Genomic DNA, 21058 nt, shown 5'->3' with positions numbered 1-21058 from the left:
GTTACAAATAGGGATAAGAAATCTTGCATTTCATCAGGTGAATTTGTTTACCAGACATCCAGCAGAAGACATATCTTCTTGAATGGTTAGTATGTGAGAAGAACAAACAGTTTGAGATTTAAGAATTGATCTTAATGGGGTCCTATTGGACAATTATTTAAAAGCCCTTGTTCACACAGAGCGCTTTATGAGTGCAACCCACTGTAAGAAAAATCCTGAGGAAAGAGCATATGGCAGAGACTGGCCATCTGTGTTAGTAAACTGCAGGCTAAGAAAAAAATGAGGAACTTACTTAGATCTTCTAAAGGACTTGTGGGCACTAAACGAGCATGTTCCTGGATGAGGTGGAAATTCCTCAGTGACACCCTGAAACAACATGAGATGGGTAAAAATCTGTTGTAAAAAGAGATATTACAAGTGCAAAAAGCATAAAGTCAGACGGAATCAGGAATTCCTATATCAGTGAAGATGTTAGAAACATCTCCACCACAAAAAAATATGTGAAACTAGGGGAAGGAATTAAGGTCTTGTGTTCTGGTCAAGGGATTGAGACTGCTTCTACCAGAGTGAATACCAACCGCTCTGACAACTGATAGAGAGGAACGGAAGGTGGCAGTTTCAGAACACTGTAATGAGTAAAGACAGACTTTTCTAAAGACGAAAAGGGAAATATTATTGCTGTCTGCAGCTACCTAGTGGGTTGGTATAGAGAAGATGGAGCCAGATACTTCTCAAATGTGCACAGTAGAAATAAAAAAGGTAATGGACACAAATTGGAGGACATGGCATTCTGATTTGATGTTAGGTATGCTTTTTCTACAGTTGCAGCAGCGAAGCACTGCAACAGGTTGCCAATAAGGTCAGGAGATCTCATTTCCTCAATATATTCAAAATTCAACTGCTTAAGTCTCTGAACAACACTATTTGCCTGGCTTTCAGAGGGAAGGTTGGACCAGACACAAACCTCATGACCTCATGACAGACTTCTCACAACGAATTTACAATTTAAATTATTCTTTAACTATTTGTGAGTCTATAGATATAGGTGAGTCTTGTAGTTGGTCTCCAGCCAAAATAGTTTTGATATTCTCTCAGACAGAGAGTGTAATTCTGTCAGTTTTCCCACTGGATGGGAAAACTTGGATGAACACCAAATGCTGAAACCACTGCAAATAATGAAACTGCAGTCAAGTTAGGCAGAAATCATAAAATCAACAAACACTCATGAAAGTTATGAGGAGATGACTTTGGGTATAAATAGTTGACTGACATCCTTTCATGAGTGTCACAAAGCTGTATGTGATCAGGAGTCAGCTGCAGGATACAGTCTACCCCAGCTCCTATTCACATTTGGTTGGTTGGTTGTTCTTAAAGTTGTTATGGCCCACCCCATGAGGTGGGTAACTGAGGTTCTTGCTAATAGATGCCTTGGGGTGGATTAGGGTGAAGAGACACTGAATGACCACTGTGTATATATATATATATATATATATATATATATATATATGGCAGGTCTATTTTGAAACAATTTAGTTGCCATGGAAAGGAGTTATGTAGCCATTTTGGTTATTATCTATAGAAATACAGCAATATAAAAGTATAAAAATATCACTTAAGAAAATATAAGAGAAAGAAAGGATAAGATTAGATAGTAGAGAGGGAAGATATCACCACCTGTGGACAAATTTCGATGCCTGTTGGTAAAGGTGATGGTCACAGTCTTGATCCATTGGGGCTGGGGGCCCATGAAACCACATGTTTAGGTTCAGGTGAGAATGACCAGGTACCTCCCCTGGCGGGAGTTTTACACTGTCTGATATAACACTGTGCGTGCATGCACAGTCCTCTGGTGGAAGGCCTCAGAAATGAGTCTGGGGGTGCCTTGGGGGTCCTTGATGGTTTATGGCCCCTTCTAAGACATGACAGCTGCCTCTCACACCACTGTAGTTGAGGCAGTTATTCCCCATCAGAAAGGACGAAAACCCTCAGGCCTACATGTGAATGTCCCGATACATCCCTCTGGGGAGAGTTTTATACCTGAGCTTTATTGGAAGGCATGATAAAAAGCATTATCCCACCTCACAGAATCTGCCTTCTTACTGGCCTTTTCCCTTATCTGTCTCAAAACTCATCTTGTTGCTAAACCAAGGTTGGTTTACCATGGTCATCCTCTGGCTGTGGGTGCACATCCCCTCTGCACCCAGGCTGTTCTTACGCAGATTGGAGGTTTCGCCACCACATACCCCAAAAAATCTCCTCCTCCCCTTTGCTAGAAGGGCATAAACCTGGTCTCAGCAAAGCATCTGCTACTTTTGCAAAAGGCCGATTCATTAACCTTGAATTTTTCAGTCTCTCAGAAGGGCGTTCATGAGTGTTTAGAAGCTGGGAATAGGTTAAATGCTAAACTAATAAGAATACTGTAGCAAATGTTCTTTCTAAAGTTCGTGTGACTGAAGTGATGGTGTACAGTGACCATAAATTAATAATAAAGCCAGTAGCTTCCATATAACTTTTCTGATTTTCACAGGACATGAAAAGTATGAAGAAATTATGATGTTGATTTGAAATTGGACACATTGAGATGCTGTTATAGGACAGTAGTCTACAACTGTTGACTGTAGGACAATATAGGCTAATGAAAAGGAATTTCTGCTACTGGGTACCGGGCCAAAACTTGAATCTTAAAAATAAAGGTTCATTTGTATATGAAATATACTGAAAGAAGCAACCAGTACTGAAGAGAACAAACAAATATGCAAACAAACAAACAAACAAAGGCTCCAAACATTTCCAAATATTGGATTTGAGTTTTGGGAGGCAGCAGGGGCAGGACTGTGGGATAACTCAAGTAGGATAGTACTTCAGGAAGTTTTTGGTTCTGCGAGGTCAGACCAAGTTGCTCAGAGCTTTGCTTAGTCTGGTCTTGAAAACCTCCGAGTAGGAAGGTTGCACAGCCTCTTCTGGGCAGCCTGGTTCACTGCCTGACAAGTCCCCACAATGAGAAAGTTTGTCCTTGTATCCAATTCAAGTTTCTCTCAGCTGAATCTATGCCCAGTGTCTCTCATTCTCCTACAGTGCACCAGTGTGAAAAGCTTGGCTCCGTGTAATAAACAACTTTCTTGTGGAAACTGGAAGCCTGCCTGACATTGTAGAGCTTCAGGTCCCTCTGAAGTCTCCTCTACAGGCAAAAAAAAAGCCTTAGCCTCTTCTCATACCACATATGCTCCAGTTCTCTCCCCCATGTTTGTGACCATCTGCTGAACTTGATGCACTTTGTTCCTGTTATTCCCATTTTGTGGAGCTCAAAACTGGATTCTGTATGTCATTTAACAAATCACTTCTCTGGATCTACTGGGTGTGTTCCTGTTAATACCGCCGAAGATGCTGTTGACATTCTTTCTACCAGTTGTATTTTCAGCTTGCTGTGATCTCAGTTCAATAAAATCCCCAAGTCCATCTCCACTTTGATCTGCAGCAGCCCAACTGTGCAACCACATCTCTTGTTCTAAAGGTACTGCAGCTCATTGGCTGCATGTGGAGATTTAGTTCTTCTCACTTGTTTCCCAGACTGTTTGCATTTGTATACATATGCTTAGGGGGTGGGGCTTTCTTTGCCCTGTTTTATCACACCTGAGATCTCATTTTTTCATGTCACCTTGCACCTTTTTCTTTCCACCACTGTAGACTTCTATTTCATGACAAAATCTCACTTCTCTATTATTCCTAAAGCATTCTTAAAGTATTTCTCAACATGTTGGCCAGTTTTGCCAAGTGGACCCTCTTTCTCCCCAGCTGTTCCTCATCCTCTGAGAGACACCTACAGTTGTCAAAGTCAAAGCCCTGTCACAAAGACTGCTGTGCAAAATCAAGTGTTGACCTACATGATCCATGCCCTACTTCCAAGTCTTGTCCTCTCAAGATCAATGAGAACATCACCTTGGCCCTAATGTCCTACACCTTCACCCTCAGAATCATACAGGTACTCTTCCCTTGGTCAGTGTCTCCTGGACATTACCACTGGTGTTCACATGGATAATCAGCATGGAATTGCAGTCTAAGGGCTGGACTGGCTTCAGCAGTCCACCTGAAATACCTCAGATCTAAGCCCTGAACAAACAGCAAACATGCCTGGATATCAAGTCAAGGTACCAAGCCCTGAAAGACACAGTTTCCCACTGCTGGCACTGTGCATGTGTCAGGCTCAGCTGGCTCCAAGTGCACCCCAGGCAGAGCTCACAGCCTCTTGCTTGCTGCTGGAGATGGAAAATATTCTGCAGTTGCAGATCTACCATTAGAGAAACAGTCATGCCCCTCTTGCCAGAAGCCACAACATCCAGCATTCCTGTCCCCAGGAATCAACAAGTGGCCCCCAGGCGCTCCTGGCAACCCTAGACCCAGAGGTTTGCATTCTTTCTCAGGAGATGAGTCTGTGCTAGGACCTCTGCAGTGCCTGTTGCTCCTGGGGCAGGGACAATGTCCACTGAGGTGTCACCTCCAATGCTGAGCATTCACACACTGCCTTCAGCAAAGTTCCTGTCCTTGGCAGAGCAATATTCTGGGCCCTAACTTTGCAATTCAGCACCCATATAGCTCTCTCCCTAGTACTAGTGGCATGAATGTATGAAACTCCCTGATGGGGAGCCAGTTTTTCCCACCTGCAACCTAGATCTCAGGAACCTTGAACTTGCTCCCAGAAGAACTGAAGCAGAGGCCAGGACTGTTGCACAAATTGCAAGCACCAGCAGCAAGCAACAATCCAAGCAGCGTCTGAGGCCCCTACCGGCATCCTGCCCACCTACTTCCAGTCCTGAGGTCACTGCACTCCCAGTCAGAGTGAAGTACACAGCGGATGGAGGTTGGGCACAAAGTGCCACCACCCCTTTATGGGCTTTCCACCACGTTCCTTCTGAAGAGATAGGCTCATGTGTTGCTCTGTGATCTCACCTTGAGAGACTGCTATTATCCAACAATTTTTTTCTCTTACCTCTAATGGTTTACTTTTGAGCTAATTGTGCTTCTCTGTTATCAGCTCCACCTTATCACTGGCCATAAACTGACCTGCTATGGATCCTGCTGGCATAACAAGCTCAAACTATATTTATTGCCTGAATAAAAATGTAAAGTGATTTTTCCAAAGCCCAGAGCTGCTCAGTATACTAACACCTCTGCCAACCAGAGTTCACAATTGTGTTTTCTTAATGGGCTCATTAACAGGAGCATTTACCCAAAAATGAAGACAAGCTGCTGTCCAGCAAAGTAGGCACACATGGCTCAGTTCCGTAGGGAAGTTCCACACTGATCCTCACAGTGGAACAGCTGTGTGTTCCTGATCTCTGAGGGTTGTAATAGTTTCTACTTTATCATTTTTAATGTGATTATGGATGCTTCATGTGTAGTAATCACAAATCAAATTTTGGTTCTTTCTGTCACTGTTGCCAGAATGATTCCTAGAGAATTCTATAGGTGAGTTGTGTGCTGTCTACAACAATGTATCTTTCCGATTTCAGTTTGCCTTCCTGATTGTTTTGAATAAGCAGTGTTTGCTTTGAAAACCTCTTCCCTCTATTAGCCTTCCTTTCACAGCAAATCTACTATGCATATGGTGAAACACTTGAATCATAACCTGCAATTCACAGATTTTCCTTTTCCTTCCTCCAAAGAGATTGTACCTTTAATAACAAAAAAATTAATCAAACCATGCACCATATGTCTTATTTGCTGCCCTGTTCTTTGTGAGTATTGGTTTTGGTTTGGGGATGGGATTTTTTACAGTCTTTTCAATAAAGAATAGAGTGGAATCCATAGTGCTCTGAAATTCTAACAAACTCACACGCTCTGTGTTAGCATTAGACACTGCTTAAAAACCAGAGCAGTAGGGGACCTGCATCACTGCTGTTTTCTGAAAAGAGAAACCTGAATCTACTTTTCCAATATCAAGATTTCCTTGAAACATCCATGGAAATATCATTTATTCATTAAGAAAAATAAATAATACTACACATTGATACGTTTTATTCATTAATACTGTTTCATTTGGATCTAGCATTATAATTTACAGAATGCCTATAGATGCGGTTCAGCTTTACAGAACTGAAATAGTGGCCAGGTGACGCAAGCCTCTTATTGCGTGCGTGGGGTCCTCCGTGGTGTTTTGAAAAGAGTTCACATACACATTGCAAGCTTTCTCTGGAGCTGTATGGTCAGGAAACTTGTATTTAATCTTTAAACTCCTTTCCAGCTTTTTTCTTTTGTGCTTGAATTCCAAAATAGTTTTTGTGTATTTGTTAATAGTGGTGACAGCTGCAGCCATACAGCAAGCGAAGGAAGCCCATGCGAGGCTATAAACAAAAAGGTTTATCAGAAATTAGCAGGACATTTTCATATCCAAGTCCTTCAATTTTATTTTTGAAAACACTGCACACATGTGCTTGTATTGGTGTGTATTAGGGAAAGATGAGCACATTTGGTGAGGAAGAAAGATTCTTGGTTAATGGCCATCTACAGATCTGATTTACATAGTTGACCTCTACATATTTGTTACAATATTCACATTTGACATTCCTGTTTAATGAAACCTTTCCTCCAATTTCGCTGTTTACTCTGCTTAGAGCTTAATGTCAGAAAAAGGAATTGCGAAAAATGTGTATGCATTAAAAAAATAAAAGGTGCGATTACTCAGACAACTAATCTCACAGGGGACACTGAGAAAAATGTGTGTGAATTATCCAAAAGTGTTTAAAAGAACAGAGAAAGCACAGTTAAATAGTTGACTAAAACAGGTTCAGAGCACTGAAATGCATTCCTGGGAAAATACAGGTCATGATTAATAGAGAAAAAAGGACATCGAGTCTGAAATGGTAAAAGTAAAACCCTAAGAAGACAGAACTAAAAAAAAATGATATTGAGATACAATTTGCCAAAAATAGGTGAAATTCCAGGCTACCAAGAGGGCAATGCATGCTGAAGGTATAAAAGCAGTATGTAAAAATATGTTCACAGTGGCATGGATTGGAGTTCACAGTGCAGGAACTTGCTCATCAGTGGCTTTTTTAACATGGCAAGGTCACAATTATCAAATGAAATGTGCTTTGGTGGAGAAGTCAATCTCATCTCTCCCTCGGAGCTGTTTGTTACCCCATCCTTGATGTGGTTCAACAAATTAATTTCTGTTTTTAAATAAATCCTTCTCCCTGCCTGCTTTTTTCCCCATTTCCCTCCTCAGTATTTTTGGCCAGGATTGATTTCTAGGGTGATCAGAAATCAGATGTGTTGACAGAACTTGAGGATAGTGGAGTATGGCACAGGGATGTGGAAGGATCCCAGAAGCAAGAAGGGGAGCAGCTTAAGCAGTCTTTGCTCCTAACATCAAAGTACACCCTGAGTAAGAACTCTTATAGCAAAGAGAGAGCAAGAATAGGGGAAAAATCATCAGATTTTCTCCCCATGCCAACAAAGCAAGAATGGGACAGCAGGTCTACCCATGGTGCTGTGTAACCTGTGGGTTCAGCCAATCATGGTAGATAAGAACTGAAGATTCAGGCTCTGGAATGACATAAAGGGGACTTAGTAGTTCTGAGTCTTGTAGTTGGCATTTTTGGTTGAATAACTGAAGCACAGTCACATTAGTAAACAAATTGATAGAACTGATATCATGAAGCACAGATTTTTTTTAAAGGTGCTTTTCCTAATTCATCCATTGAATCTCTTTGAAGGACTTGGTGACATAAGGGTAAGAAACTGACTTCAAGAGAGCCTCTATAAAAACTGAAAGAAATTAATCTGTTATGAACAGATTCTCTTGTAGACCAATATTGTGTTAAAAGAGAAAAAAACCAAAAGACAGAAACAAATGGTTTTCCTTTGACAACATAAGTATACTGGTGTGATTTGTCAAAGTTTTTGCCAGAAATTTTGCTTTTCCATAAACAACTTGGAATTAATGGGGAGTGCCCAATCTGACTAGAGAGGAAGTGAGTCTTGTTATCAAGGGAGCCAGAGACTAAAGGGCAGTTTGGCTGCAGAGGAAATTCAGCTTCAGTAAGGAGAGCATTCAACTTCAGTTCTGCCCAGAGACAAAGGAGACAAGGGGAAATCAAGTAGGTTGACTGGATAAGGAAAAAAACTAAAGCTACCAGTCCTTCATCTGCATAAGAGACATGCCAATAGAAGCTCAACTGGATTATGGATTCTCCATTTTCCTGTAGGGAGCATTCCATATGAGGTGAGTTATGGGAATTTAGTACAGAGGGCAGCTCTTTAGAGAGAAAATATCATCTTTTGATGTGAGGATGTCTCAATATGAGAAACATAATGAGCATGAGAGATTCACCAATAACAGAAACATCTTTCAACCTGCAGGAAAGCTGCTGAAGAAAAGAGGAATACAGAAGGAATTTTTGAAGAGAAGTTCAGGGATATCACAGAGTTAGTCTATCCATTGTTAGCAATTCCAGCACAGTAAAGGAAAAAGAAAGGTCTTCATGTTTCTTTGGCCAAATGGAAGAAAAGCCCTGGCCAGACAGTTGGATGGACATAGGGGAAACTGTGGCAGGTAGAAGATTCATGACAGAGCCTCAGTAGTTCTTGCAGGAATAGCTGCACTACTGGGTTTGGTGACTGGGAAGAAAAGCAGCTGCCATGGGGCAAATTCTTTGGGGATTTTTTGCTACTAAGGAGATGATTCTAAGTCCCAAAGAAAAAACAGCAGTCTTTGCCTGTGCCTCTGCCTGCCCACGCCCTTCTCATGGTTTTGGTGGTCACAGGTGGGTGCTGAGGTAATTAGAAAAGAGTGTCAGTTGTAATCAATAATGCCCCTTTTTTTGGTATCTGTTCTCTTTCCTCTTGTAAAAGACAAATAGCATTAGCATTCTTCCTCTCTTACCATCAGATGCAGTCAATGGGAGAGCAGCTAAGGGAGGCTGAAGATGAAGGTTCATATAGCAGGAAAGGAGGTGCAAATGTTGGTTATCAGAAGAGAGACAACATTACATATGAAACAGGACAAGAAGAAAGAAACCAAGGGAGACAACTGTGAGGAGTGTGTGAGGAACCTGCATGTATGGCTTGCTTTACTTTTAGATTACTGTCAAACAAGGTGGTGCAGTTGCAATTTAGGCCTGGGAAAAGGAAAGAAGAAAATAAATCTTGATAGAAAAATGGAGCATAGAATTCATTAGAAAAAATGCACCACATAGATCATCCTCCTCAATGTCTTCCTGTATGCAGACACTGATGGCTTGGAAAGTCTTGTGTTGGTAGAAGCGTTTCTTTGGGCATTCGGGTGGCCCAAGCTGCCCTGAATCATTAGAGGGCAGCCGTGAAATCCTTAATTCCATGTATGTGCTACATGGTAAAAGTCATTCGTTCAAGGGCTCAGGAGAATATTGCCTGTAGTGGCAGCAGTGTTGACATCAGTGATTAACATGATAATGATGGTGATAGTGGCATTGATGGAGTTATGTCCGTTACAGTAGTAGTGACAGTGATTTGGGTGTTTTTCTTCTTCTCCCAGTGGGATGGAAAGGAGGGAACAGGGTCCTCAGTACCAGTCTGCAGTTTTCTGTTTCCACTCCCATAGGAAGGGGCAGATAATGAAGGAACACTTCTCCTTTCTCCACTGACTGTTCTTCTTACTGGTTTTTGGGTAAAAACAGACCCAGTCCCATTCATGAAAGAAATTGAGAGACTTTCCAGAAAAGAGATCCCAAAAAAAGGAAAGCCAAATTATTATTTTAAGAACAAACATATGAATGAATGGAAGCAAAATGTAAGTCTGAAAGGATGGAAGAAGGATCCTGCACACCTTTTGTAATAATATCTGTTGAGGTTATCCAAAGTAGCCCCTGGACATTGTCCTAGGTGTTGTCTCGATGCTTGGTGTTGGACCTTCTCAGGTACATTCTTCCTGACGGAAACATGATCACACTTTCGACTTTGAGCAAGTGGGTGACATATAGGTGCTGTGCCACCTTATCTGCTGGACAAACATGGTAAAATACACCCTTTGTCACGAACTGGCTGATCTCCTGCTTGGGAGGACTGACCAGGTCCATCCTTCTGTGCTGTGAGAGCACTAGAGAAACATCTCTATCTATACACATGTAGCAATAACTTCAAACAAACTGCTTGGGAAACAGACTCCTGGAAAGAGGCAGAACAATGCACATTGACCTTCAAATGAGACTTGAGTTAATAAGAAGTTGAAAAGTGACAGAACAAAAGACAAAGGAACCCCCAATTTCACTGCAAAAATCCCTAGTGAGTCTGCATCATAGGGACCACGTGCAGCTACAAGCACCTGTTTGATAAAGATATAATAAAAGTAGAAAGAACAACTGAAAATGTGAGCTGTGATCTCACCTATCAGAGTGCATATAAATGAGACAATCAGCCTGAGCTCTGGTCTTCTGACCTAAAATATTGATCCTGAGTGACTTTTGATTTAACCCAATACAGTTGTTCCTATTCTTTTTCTCAGTCATGGTTGGGAAAATAGCAGCAGTTTCCAGCACCTGAATATTCAGATGTTTGCTATTGATCAGATTCTATGGATTTTGAAAGACACACTTCTATAGCAAAATTAATCTGAACAGCCCTCTTTCTGAATACTAGATCTCCTCAGAAATGAGGCCAAAATAATGTGGATTTTACCTAAGCCTATTTTGAACTTTGAATCATTACTTGTCTGTAATGTTCCAGATACAACAATCTCAAGCACATATGTGATAGGCAAATGCCAGCCTAAGTGGCTAAAACTGAAAGAGTTTTAAGCAATTTATGTAAGGCAGTTGTCCTGGGAGATGAGGATACTAAACCTGGGTCTGATGTGTATGGAGAAGAACCTCTGCTTTGTGCAGGGCAGTTGGACATCTCTGTACTGCCTGTAGGAAGTCATATGCAAAACTCACAAGTTTAAATGTTCTGTGTAATAATCTAAGACAACTGAATTTTGAGAACAACTGGTTACTGAACTGCGTCCTCAGGAGTGCAATAAGGGAAACCCATTGCTTATAAATTAGGTATACATTCCTTGAATGTAGGGTAAAACAACTGAAATGTAGTGGAAGAACCAAATATAAACCAGTAAGTACCAATAAGACCAGCCATAATCCCATGTGTGAGGTCTCCAGTCTTCAGGACCAAGATTTACTGTCATTTGAAATACAGTTGTGTACATCATGTGAGCAACCATACCCAGAAGACCTGAAAAGTATAATATTATAATAACATTAGAAAATTTATATTGAGAGTGTTCTTCTATGACAACTGTTTCCAGTTATCCATTGAACTCCTGCAGAATATTTTATGAACTATCTGAATTCCATAAAGCACTCACAAATACTGGACACTAACACTATAATTTAGATGTATTTAATGTGTCATGTATTTGCCACTATATTCATTCATACATTCCCTTAACACATATTCTCTATGGTAGAGGAATCTAGGGGCGCAGTGGGACATGCAACTCATAGATTTTAAAAAGCAACAGACTAGTTGGCTCTCATCCTCTGAAAACTTCTTAATTATATAATGCTGAGCAAGGATCAGCTATTACAGAAAAACATTGCTCAACTGCATTGTGCTGGACACATTTCCCACAGTTTTCTGTCATTCAGTGGAAAGATTTGTCAAAGCTGTATGCCATTCCCACTGCTGTAAATGCAGTCAGATTTATCAGTTATGAAGGTGAATAAAAAAGTGGACAACACTTACTAAAACGTCCTGAAAGTCTAGGTTGTGAAAGAGGCTTATATTGAATAATTTAATTTTCAAAATTACTACTAGGCTACTGGCTGTTTCTAGGAGTATCTGTTTTCCCTAAACATTTTGTCTTCCGGTAGTGAACTTCCCTGTAAACACTGATGTTTTTTGTTTCCAGTTTCATTTACAAATTGATAAATACCCTTGAATTATCAACTATCCCACTGTATAAAACGTATGAGCTTCTCCAAGCAGACGGTCCCATACCAAGCTCGCAAGACCCAATTTGTTAGGTGTTCTTAAAGTAGGTCTCTTTCATGAATTGCACAGCTCGCGCTCTAGCACACAGTATCCCTGAGGCTCCCGGGCATAACAAATCCGTGCAGATGTGGCCTGGCTTCGGTAATTGCTGGGAAATGGCCTTCCCTGAAATACTGGTGTTGACTGAAACACCACCCACAGGCAGTTAGGAGAGCCTTTGGTGTAACACCGAGCTAAGAGGCTTCATGTTTTCAATCTCTGCATCTGGCACTGTATGGCAGACTCCTTACTGAACTGTTTGGAAAAGTGGTTTGACTGTTGATGTGGCTATCAGCATGTGGGATATTCTTTAATGTGGGTTTTTTTTCAATGTGTGGGAATGGAGAGTAGAGGTGGTGTGTCATAGCTATTGCTGAATTACACAAATTTCTGTCCTGATTCCTCCAGTCTGGCTGCCTAGAAATGCATATAACTGGAGTGAGAACATGAGCTCCTGTGCTGGAGCTCTCCTGTTAGTTAGCTCTTGTACAATCCTGAGTCAAGCTAGCATCTCAGCTGTGACTTCAGGGCAGTTTAGTGCCAGAGAAATGGTGAAAATGTTACTAATATAGATATAAAAGGCAAGCATAGTTATATGCTTGCTTAGTCACAGTGCCTGTCAAGCTCCATTTTCATCAAAGGCCACTGAGGGATAAAGGACAGTGTTATCGATAATCTGTATTTCATAGCAGGGTAGTTAACTAGCAGTGCTTATATATTTAAGAGAAAATGCTCACAAATTAGAATAGTAATTTCTGTATAGCCAAGAGCCGCATATGGGACATCATAAATCTACATACCTATGGTCAGAAAATGTCACAGAGAGATTCTTCTTTAATTGACTTCTTCTTCAGTTAGAACATACATTTTAGAATTTAATTTAGTCTGAGCTAAAGACTGAGGGAACTGAGAAATCAAATAGTAGCTTTAATGTGGTTTTTTTCAACAGTTAAATATTGTAACAGGATTTTTTAATTGTATGTTTTCAATATAGCTAATGTTTCCAGTAGCAGAAGTTTAATTTGCATAGTCTGGAATGAAAATAAAAATTATAAAGTTTAAATAATTGAATTAAAAATGGCAAAAGCTATATATACAAAATACAAAATAAATAATATTAAAAAATAATTAATTGAAAATAATATTTTCCCATAATATTTTTCTTCATCTTGTATTGTTAGTGTCTCCATAGGCATTGTAAGAGTTTTGAAACTTGGACACTGTTATTAATTTTCAAATGGAAGATTATTCTGGATGCAATTAATTGAGATACTTAACCGTACCTGCTAATACGGTGACTATTGCAGAGAAGGCGTTGATCTTTAGCCCGTCAATGACAGAACTGTAGTAGCACATTTCTACTGACATAAGAATGTTTCCTGTCAGAAGCAAAATGACGTAGAGAAGCTCTGCTACAATAGACAGCCATAAAACCCCTGGAAACCAAACCAATAGCACTAATATTATAAGCAGTCATTTAGTATTTTCACAATTTCCTTCTTCTTCATTTATATAGTTCATACAACATTAAACAGAAGTTCAAAGGCTGTGAGGATGCCATGATAAGATCTATGGGAAGACTTCAATGTCAATGGACACCCTAAATTATAATTTCTTCTACTGACTTGGCCATTTAGTGGAAGAGCAGTTGCATGTTCCTGTTATACACTTAGAAGCTTACAGTATAAAATGGGGCAGTATGGTTTAATACTCAGCAGCTACCCTAAAATCACAGTGAACCAAAGTTAATATAAAAAGAATTACTATCCAATTGTCTAGCTGTCATGGTTTTGAGTCCAAAGAGAAGTGTACAGGAACAGCGGACCATGTCACCCAGCTAACAAACTGTGAGGTCATGCACATAGGGACACTGCCTGTGGGTCTAGTCATTAAATAAAATCTGCCCCATGGGCTTAACTTTCTGCCAAACAGGATTTTGATTTTCAGACAGAGAAGCCTTCATGAGCCCAGGCACTCTCCAGGTTTCAAGGGGATTCATTTCTCTGCTTATCTGCTAATTCATCTCTTTTTGGATATCTGGTAATTACATCTTATGCAAGAAATTAATCCTGCCATTAAAGTCTCTCAACCAGCTGTTTGACCTTCGGCATGCTGATGTCCCACAGCCAGGAGCTGGAGGCCAGATTCACAGTAGCGAGAACTGGTAAATGACCTTCCCTAAACTTTTTAAAAAACAAATAAATGTGTCCTGACACAATTGGTTGTACATTCAAGTACATTCATTTCATATGAAGATATATACAAACTATCATAACTTAAAAACAAAACATTGCTAAGATACGTCCTTGACTACTAGACACCATTTAGGATAGCAGACAATGTGTGGTGAATAACCTCTACTGCTGGCTTTGACAATGTCTGTGGGACTTCTTTGATTCACTGGCCATTTAGACATCAAATTCTTGGACCAGGCTATGTGTGGGCATTCTTGGGCAAGGTTTATTTCTCCAGAAAGTCTTTGTCTCATTAAAAAATCGTGATTTTCTTTAGAAACTCCAGATGTTACATTTCCCAACAGTTTTGGCTGCTCCAGCTGTGGAACTTGCATCTTAACACTTTTAGTGAGTGAACCATCATTCCATATGCACTGACCAACGGTGATCATCCCTGCGTATGAGACCCACAGGTGATAAATTCAGGAAGAGTGAGCCTGCTGAGTTTTGTGCACACAGCAACCATAGGCATGTGCAGAACACAACATGGCTCTTCTCCTGTGCAGGGCAGGAGCCTATTTCCACACAGGATTTCACTGCCCAGGAAGAGCTTTTAAGTTTGGTGTTTAGGTACATTTAGCTGTCTAGGTCTAACCTGCCAGTGCCTGTGATGCTTGCTGGTGCTGTTCACAGAGTTAGTTTCACCACTGTGTCCAACAGTAGTTTTCCTTGTGAGGATCTCTCAGGGCAGAGCCTAGAATACACCCATCATTTCTGAGGACCATGTCTGTGTGACTACACCCATATCTCATTTATATTTTTTCTCATGCTATGAAACTCTTGAATTATTAATACTCAGTGACAACCTGCAATAGGTGGAAGGAAGACTAGCCTTCAGAGACTGAATATTTCTTCTTGTCCAAGGGGCTGAAGTTGCATATCCAGGAAAATACTCCACTCCCAGTATCCTGGAAAGAAAGCCTTTTTTTTTTTTTTCTGGATCAACCACTTGCAAAGTGATTGGTGTAATCAGACAAGTTTTTACACTGTTTTTACACTGGAGATTGGGCAAGGGAGGGGGCACTTCACAGCATCTGCAGGGATGTTTTATGGGAATATGAGTCCTTCTTTGGAGGAAGAGAATAGAAATGTCTCCTCACAGCTCTTTGCAAGGCATGGGGAGGAGATTCTGACTGTCATCAGAGAGCATAACTCCCTCAAGTCCCCTCAGCATACAAGAGCGAATGTTCACACACTGCCTGTCCCTCTGCCCTCTCAGTTGTGTGGTGCAGGCCACAGAATTCTTGCCTGGGAATATGGAGTTATGATGAAAAAGAGTGCAAAATTTACAAATTTATTCAAAGTAATTTCAAAAGCAATTCATATTCAAATGATGTGTCTTCAAAAAGACATAGATTGATATTTGAAGTCATATGGACCTCATTTTGAAGTTGGAAAACTAAATAAAGGAAAAAAAAATCTGTGTAGGATCAAAGCTAATATTTTTGAAAGTAAAATGCAGAATACTTATATTGGTAAATGTGATCAAGAAAGTTTTGATTACACAAAAAAATATGCATACCTACCTCGATCAGAAGCTGGAGTCAGACTGATAAAGCTTCTACATTTCTCACCTAAAAAAAATCAGGATTACTTTGTATTCTGTAATGATCTAAAGAAATAGATTAATAGAAAGAGGAAAATGCAAAATCTATCAGAAAAGCAGAAACTGGGACGATCAGGAAAAGCTATTTTTGATGTATATTTGTACACAGAGTGCCTGGTACATCAATCTACTTCTGGGGCTTAGTTAGAGAATCCTTACAGGCTTTTTCAAGGTGGAATCAGAGCCTAGAAGACAGAGAAAGGCTATGAACTGAGTTCCAAAAGGTGGTACCTGTGAAAGCCAGAATAGGAAAATTATCAATTCCTTTGGAAGATTGTCAACCTGGGTGCAATCTTCCCTGTGAGAGGAGAGCTGCTGTCCTTACAGCAACAAGGCTGCTGCTCACTCAAATTACTTCTAAGCTTCATTCCAATTTCTTTCTGTAAGCTTTGATTTTCAAACCCACGTGACCCCCTGAGCCCCACACAGATGCTGTGAACAAAGCTCTTCGAATTAATTCCTCTCTGCTCTGGAAATGCTGGGTGTTTTTTTCGAGCTCCTAACTGCACCAAGTTGGAAAATATGGACTGGTCATAGCAGATGCACAAATTACACAACCTGGTATTCATAGCAATCACCACTTGAAAGGTATCTTTTGGACATGTAGTTTGCTCTGATCTTTGAAATTTACCCCATTAAAACTGCATAATTTACAAGACCTTCTGGTAGAACTGGATCTTCAGGACAGGTGACTGTGAAAATATTTGCATTTTATAGCACAGGTGACAGCTGATTTGATTTCTCTGAAGTTCTGTTCTAGTTTTCATTTGTACAGTGATCAGGACAGCAAGGGAAAAACTTAGTGTTGATCTGGATTTACAATAAATGTTTGAATTCTTGAACCAACAATCCCCTTATACAAAGATCCAAAATTGACTGGAAAGTTTCTGTAATTGCAAGCTAATTTCATTCTACAGATATTTACATATGCAGAGTGAGTCTCAATTACATGCTACCATTTTTGACAGGTAAGTCTTTGAATCATGTTTTATCAAGGTGAAAAGAATCGTCTTCTGCTTTGATTTATGAAAGGTGAGATGACAGTAAGAAAGTAGAAATACTTGTGGTCAAGAGGAAATCCAGGAAATAACTGAGATCCCACAGATTTAATAGTGCAAATGATTTTTAAAACAAAAAAAGTCAGTTTGTGCTTTTTATGTTGCCATAAAAGCAAGGATCAGAAGCAATTATTTAAGGAAAGTATGTTCATTTTAACTAAGGGAAAATGGAACACTTCCCTGTTAAAGTAATTTAACTTACTGTTATGTTTAAAAGAATAAAAAATAAATAAATCTTCATCTGTACCACAACCTATCACTAAACCAGAAAGACAACCTGTCACTCTAATGTACTTTGCAGAATTCGTTACAAAATCTTGACTAGACAGTACCCTCTACGGTCCCCTTTGCCAGAGAAGAGCAACTTTTTAAGGATATGAGCACAACAAAATACATACATGATAATGCTGCAGATCAGAAGAGGACACCAACTAAGTAGGAAGAACTCTGATTGCTTTCTTGAGTAAATTTGCATGGTTTTACTCACCTTCTTCATTTATCATTTCTTCACAGGAATACCAAATCCCAGCATGAAACTTTCGCTCAACGAATTTATCATCTCCTGTCTCCCAAATATACTGCACAGCTTGGCTGTTGTTGGCATCAGGGCTGTTGAAGCGGATGCAAAGATCCCCCTTGCTCTCTCCTGTACAGAAAGGTTTGGCAACTTTTCTTGTCCCTTCACACCAGTAACTGCTACTGAATGCTGTAATAGAGAAGACTAAGGAGAGAAAACTGAGAGAAAATGCTGCTGAAGCTCTGTGCCGTCTGTCTGTCTCTGGGAATGAGGCTGGCATCCTCCAGGACTGCACTAGCAATTATTCTAGAAAAAAACCTTTTAGAAATTTATGCATCTATCTGCCTGGTGAAACACCTACCCGTCTTTACCATCATATTCTTCATTCCTCTCAGAAAATTGTACCAGCTTAGGAGTTAAGACAGAGAGCAGAGGCATGACCAGAAATCATGTGGCAGGAAGGATTAAGGATGTAGGACAGTGTTGTTTGGCAGTAATTTGTTGTGAAAGAAATATGAGGAATAGGGGCAATAAATTACAGTTTGCCCCACGAATCACAGGAGTAAAAATACACAGAACACAGAAGCATTGGAAGTACCCCAGGATGCAATCAGAAAAGTTTTATTTATACAAAAAATGATGCCTTTTTACCTTGGTTGGCAGATGGAGTCAGACTGATGGAACCCTTATATTTCATAGCTAAGAAATAAATAAAACAAATAAATGCTCCTGTTACACAGTGTTTAAATTGAATACAGTTGTGACTCTTACTGTAAAGAAATTATTAAGGAGCTAAAGCCAGTTGCTAAGCATTTCACAGCCATTGCAGCACTGCTCAAGAACACTGGAAAGGCAAATGCATAATGTCGAAAGTTCCACCAGTGACAAATGAAAGTCATAAGTTACCTGACTTTGCTATTGACAGGTTCCTGGGTGCTGTCCAGTCTGCCTCCATGAACACATAATACAAGTTTTGCCCAAGTTAGGTGAAACAGTAGAGAAAATGCTGAATTATTCTCATTTTGGCTGTGCATCTGCTCTCTCTGGAACAGCATTTCTTTTCTCTTCATCTAGGAAACATGTCCCACCTTGACATGTTATATGTATTGTTTTTTCTGCCTGTTTGATGATGCAAATAAGTGATGCAAAGAACCAAAAGGAGCAGGAGTGTTGGTAAGTGACTATTTCATTTTACAACTGTAAAGTCAAAACACACACCATAGGGGAGAATGATACCAGAGGACAGTGAAATTACATGTATATCTTTTAATGAAAATCTTTTGGATTTTTAAGACAACTCTACCCAAAGATATCAGAGTTGGAGAAGCATGTGACTAGATAAGTCCCCTCATGAAACTCAAAGGAACAGGATAAATTCCTGCTTTAGGTTGTTACGAAGAGCTCAGTTTATAGGGCTGACCAGCAACAGAGTGAAAGACCAAGCAGGTCTGGACTAAAAAGGCAGAGCAAATCTCACAACCCTGAAGTCAGATGTAGATTGAGCCAGGAGTTATTATTTTCTACATATTTGTCTTACTGCATCTTCACAAGGATGTAACATTTGTGAACCACTGAATCCACTGAGCATTGACACTGCTTCTGGACAGCTTTATCAACTGCACAGCAAGTATGAGGGGAATGAAGGAGGGAAGTCCTCCTAAAAGGATTACACATTTATCTATTTTTCCTGTAAATAATCTGCATATGGCTGTATTCAAACATATTTTGAGACCTGTGAAACCACTGATACCTTCTGGTTGACAACTGCAGTCTAAGATGTTTCACGGAGAAAATTTTCTGCTCATGCCCTAGCAATGCTGGTACCACAACTTTCAAATCAATTCTTCATATAAGAATGCTCTATGTAATAGGAGAAATATATTGCACAAGCATTTATTGGTTAGTTTTGTCAAACTGTGAAAAAAGAAAGAAAATAAGAGAGGAGCAAATTCATTACCTGGACCCTCCTTCAAAGTGTTATATGCAGTAATTTTTGCCAAAGTTGAGAGGGCACAAGGGTGGGCAGCTGTGGTGAGCATTCAGCAGTATGACTTTCCTTGCTTACAGTGTTCTAGTAAAAACTGTAAACAGTAGCTCAGAAATTCAAACTTCAGCTCTACCTTCTGTCTTTACCACTTTCTAGGTGGTATTAGTGGCCTTACAACATACTGTGGGTCTCCTGCTCTGACCTAGTCCTGAGGAGCATTAATTCTAGACAGGGACCACAGAGTTCCTTCATGTTTAAACTTCTGATGATTTTAAGAAGTGAGCATGTAAAAACCAACAACTCGTAGATGTCAATAACTAAAGAACAGACTCAGCTGCTGAGTGATAGCTATCAGTGGAGAAAATGAGGGGACTTGCATGCTTGTATGCAAGTGGTGCAGTGCAGTTCATGCCCTCACTGAATCACAGAATCATAGAATGTCCTGAGTTGGAAGGGGCCCATAACTACCAGGCTGCTGGAGTAGGCTGGATGCATTTCCACTGTGAAGAGCACTTCCACATCCCATGTCCAGGTACTCTTTTTTTTTACCACATTCAGACTTTATGTAAAGATGAGACATGGGTGTACATCACGCCCTTCCCCACTCCTGGATTCCTGCAGAAGAGAGTTTTGTCACATGTGTAGAGGAGGGAGTGGGGTCACCCTGGCAGTCAGGCTGATGGGGTGTGTTGCAGGGTGTATCTGCCACACCGTTTGGGTTTAGCCTAGGTCTGTCTTCGAAAACTGAGCTCCTGCTGGCCTCCACAGCCCCAGGGTGACACCTCTGCCTGTTCTCCAGCTATGTTGCTCACACCTTGAGGTCTTGACCAACAGCAAATTGAATATGAGTCAGCAGTGCCCTGAAGGTAGCGCCACATGAAGGTGGTGAAGAGCCCAGAGGAGCCTTATCAGGAGCTACTGAGGGAGCTTGGGTTGTTTGGCCTGAAGGAGACTGAGGTCAAACCTCACTGGGGTCTGCAGCTTCCTCCTGAGGGGCAGCAGAGAGGCAGCTTCATCTCTGCTCTCTGTGCCAGTGACAGAATTGGAGGAAATGTCTGGAGCTGTGTCAGGGGAGGTTTAGGTTGGATATTAGGAAAAGGTTCTTCCCCCAGAGGGTGGTTGAGCACTGGAACAGGAAATGATCACAGCTCCAACCCTGCCAGAGCTCCAGAAGCATTTGGACAACACTTCTATGATTCTCTGATTCTGAAAAGGACACGAGCATTCCTTCAATAGCCACAAGTTTCATTTCTCTTGGAAACAAATGACACAACATCCTCTTGACTCTCCATATTCCCAACTCAAAATATGACAATTATAAACTAGACCCTAAAATTATTGTATTATAAATTATTTTATTCTCTAAAACTAGATTTATTAATGTATTCAGGGTTTTTCGACAACTGGAAAAATTTTTTGAAAATTTAAACTGAAATTCATTGTCAGTTTCTACAACCTGGCAACTGAAGCTGTGAAGAAAACACTAAATGTCACAATAATTGTAGCAAAACTTTAACTGCTGGTCCCAAATTTTTTTGCACATTTAGATTCTCCCTGATCCTGCACTGGCATATTTACAAAACATAACAGTTTGCACATTTGCAAAACATATTTGACAAAACATGATCAGAAAGCATAAACCCAGCTATTATT

General features: G+C 40.3%; 2 protein-coding genes across 3 annotated transcripts in view; one reads left to right on the top strand and one right to left on the bottom strand.

Annotated features, from left to right (window-relative positions):
* Positions 1-5914: 5914 nt before the first annotated feature.
* LOC127475891 (germ cell-specific gene 1-like protein) lies at positions 5915-17792 on the bottom strand. The gene is made up of 6 exons (XM_051798086.1): positions 17780-17792; positions 17389-17712; positions 15764-15811; positions 13287-13439; positions 11091-11202; positions 5915-6338 (listed from the first exon to the last, which is right to left on the bottom strand). Exons 1-6 carry the CDS (start codon positions 17790-17792, stop codon positions 6083-6085), a joined length of 906 nt encoding a protein of 301 aa, XP_051654046.1. The 3' UTR covers positions 5915-6082.
* Positions 17449-21058, top strand: part of GLP2R (glucagon like peptide 2 receptor) — a 40529-nt gene continuing 36919 nt past the window's right edge. For both annotated transcript variants that reach the window (XM_051798048.1, XM_051798046.1), the window contains exons 1-2: positions 17449-17559; positions 18493-18591. In XM_051798048.1, coding sequence (XP_051654008.1) covers positions 18561-18591 — 31 coding nt within the window. In that variant the 5' untranslated portion in view covers positions 17449-17559; positions 18493-18560. The remainder of the gene's footprint in view (positions 17560-18492; positions 18592-21058) is intronic.

The sequence above is a fragment of the Manacus candei genome, unplaced genomic scaffold (genome assembly GCF_025592945.1).
Source record: "Manacus candei isolate 608988 ecotype Guabito, Panama unplaced genomic scaffold, ASM2559294v1 h1tg000047l, whole genome shotgun sequence".
Classification (NCBI taxonomy): domain Eukaryota; kingdom Metazoa; phylum Chordata; class Aves; order Passeriformes; family Pipridae; genus Manacus; species Manacus candei.
The sequence above is the reverse complement of the archived record's forward strand: the minus strand, read 5'-3'. Positions and strand labels throughout refer to the sequence as shown.

Bases quoted from the DNA above. Each gene is read 5' to 3' on its own strand.
- LOC127475891 (XM_051798086.1), bottom strand. The intron at 13,440-15,763 runs GTAGGTATGCAT...TTTGGTTTCCAG, and splicing joins GACTCCAGCTTCTGATCGAG to GGGTTTTATGGCTGTCTATT. The intron at 6,339-11,090 runs GTACTTACTGGT...TTTTGTTTATAG, and splicing joins GATTATGGCTGGTCTTATTG to CCTCGCATGGGCTTCCTTCG.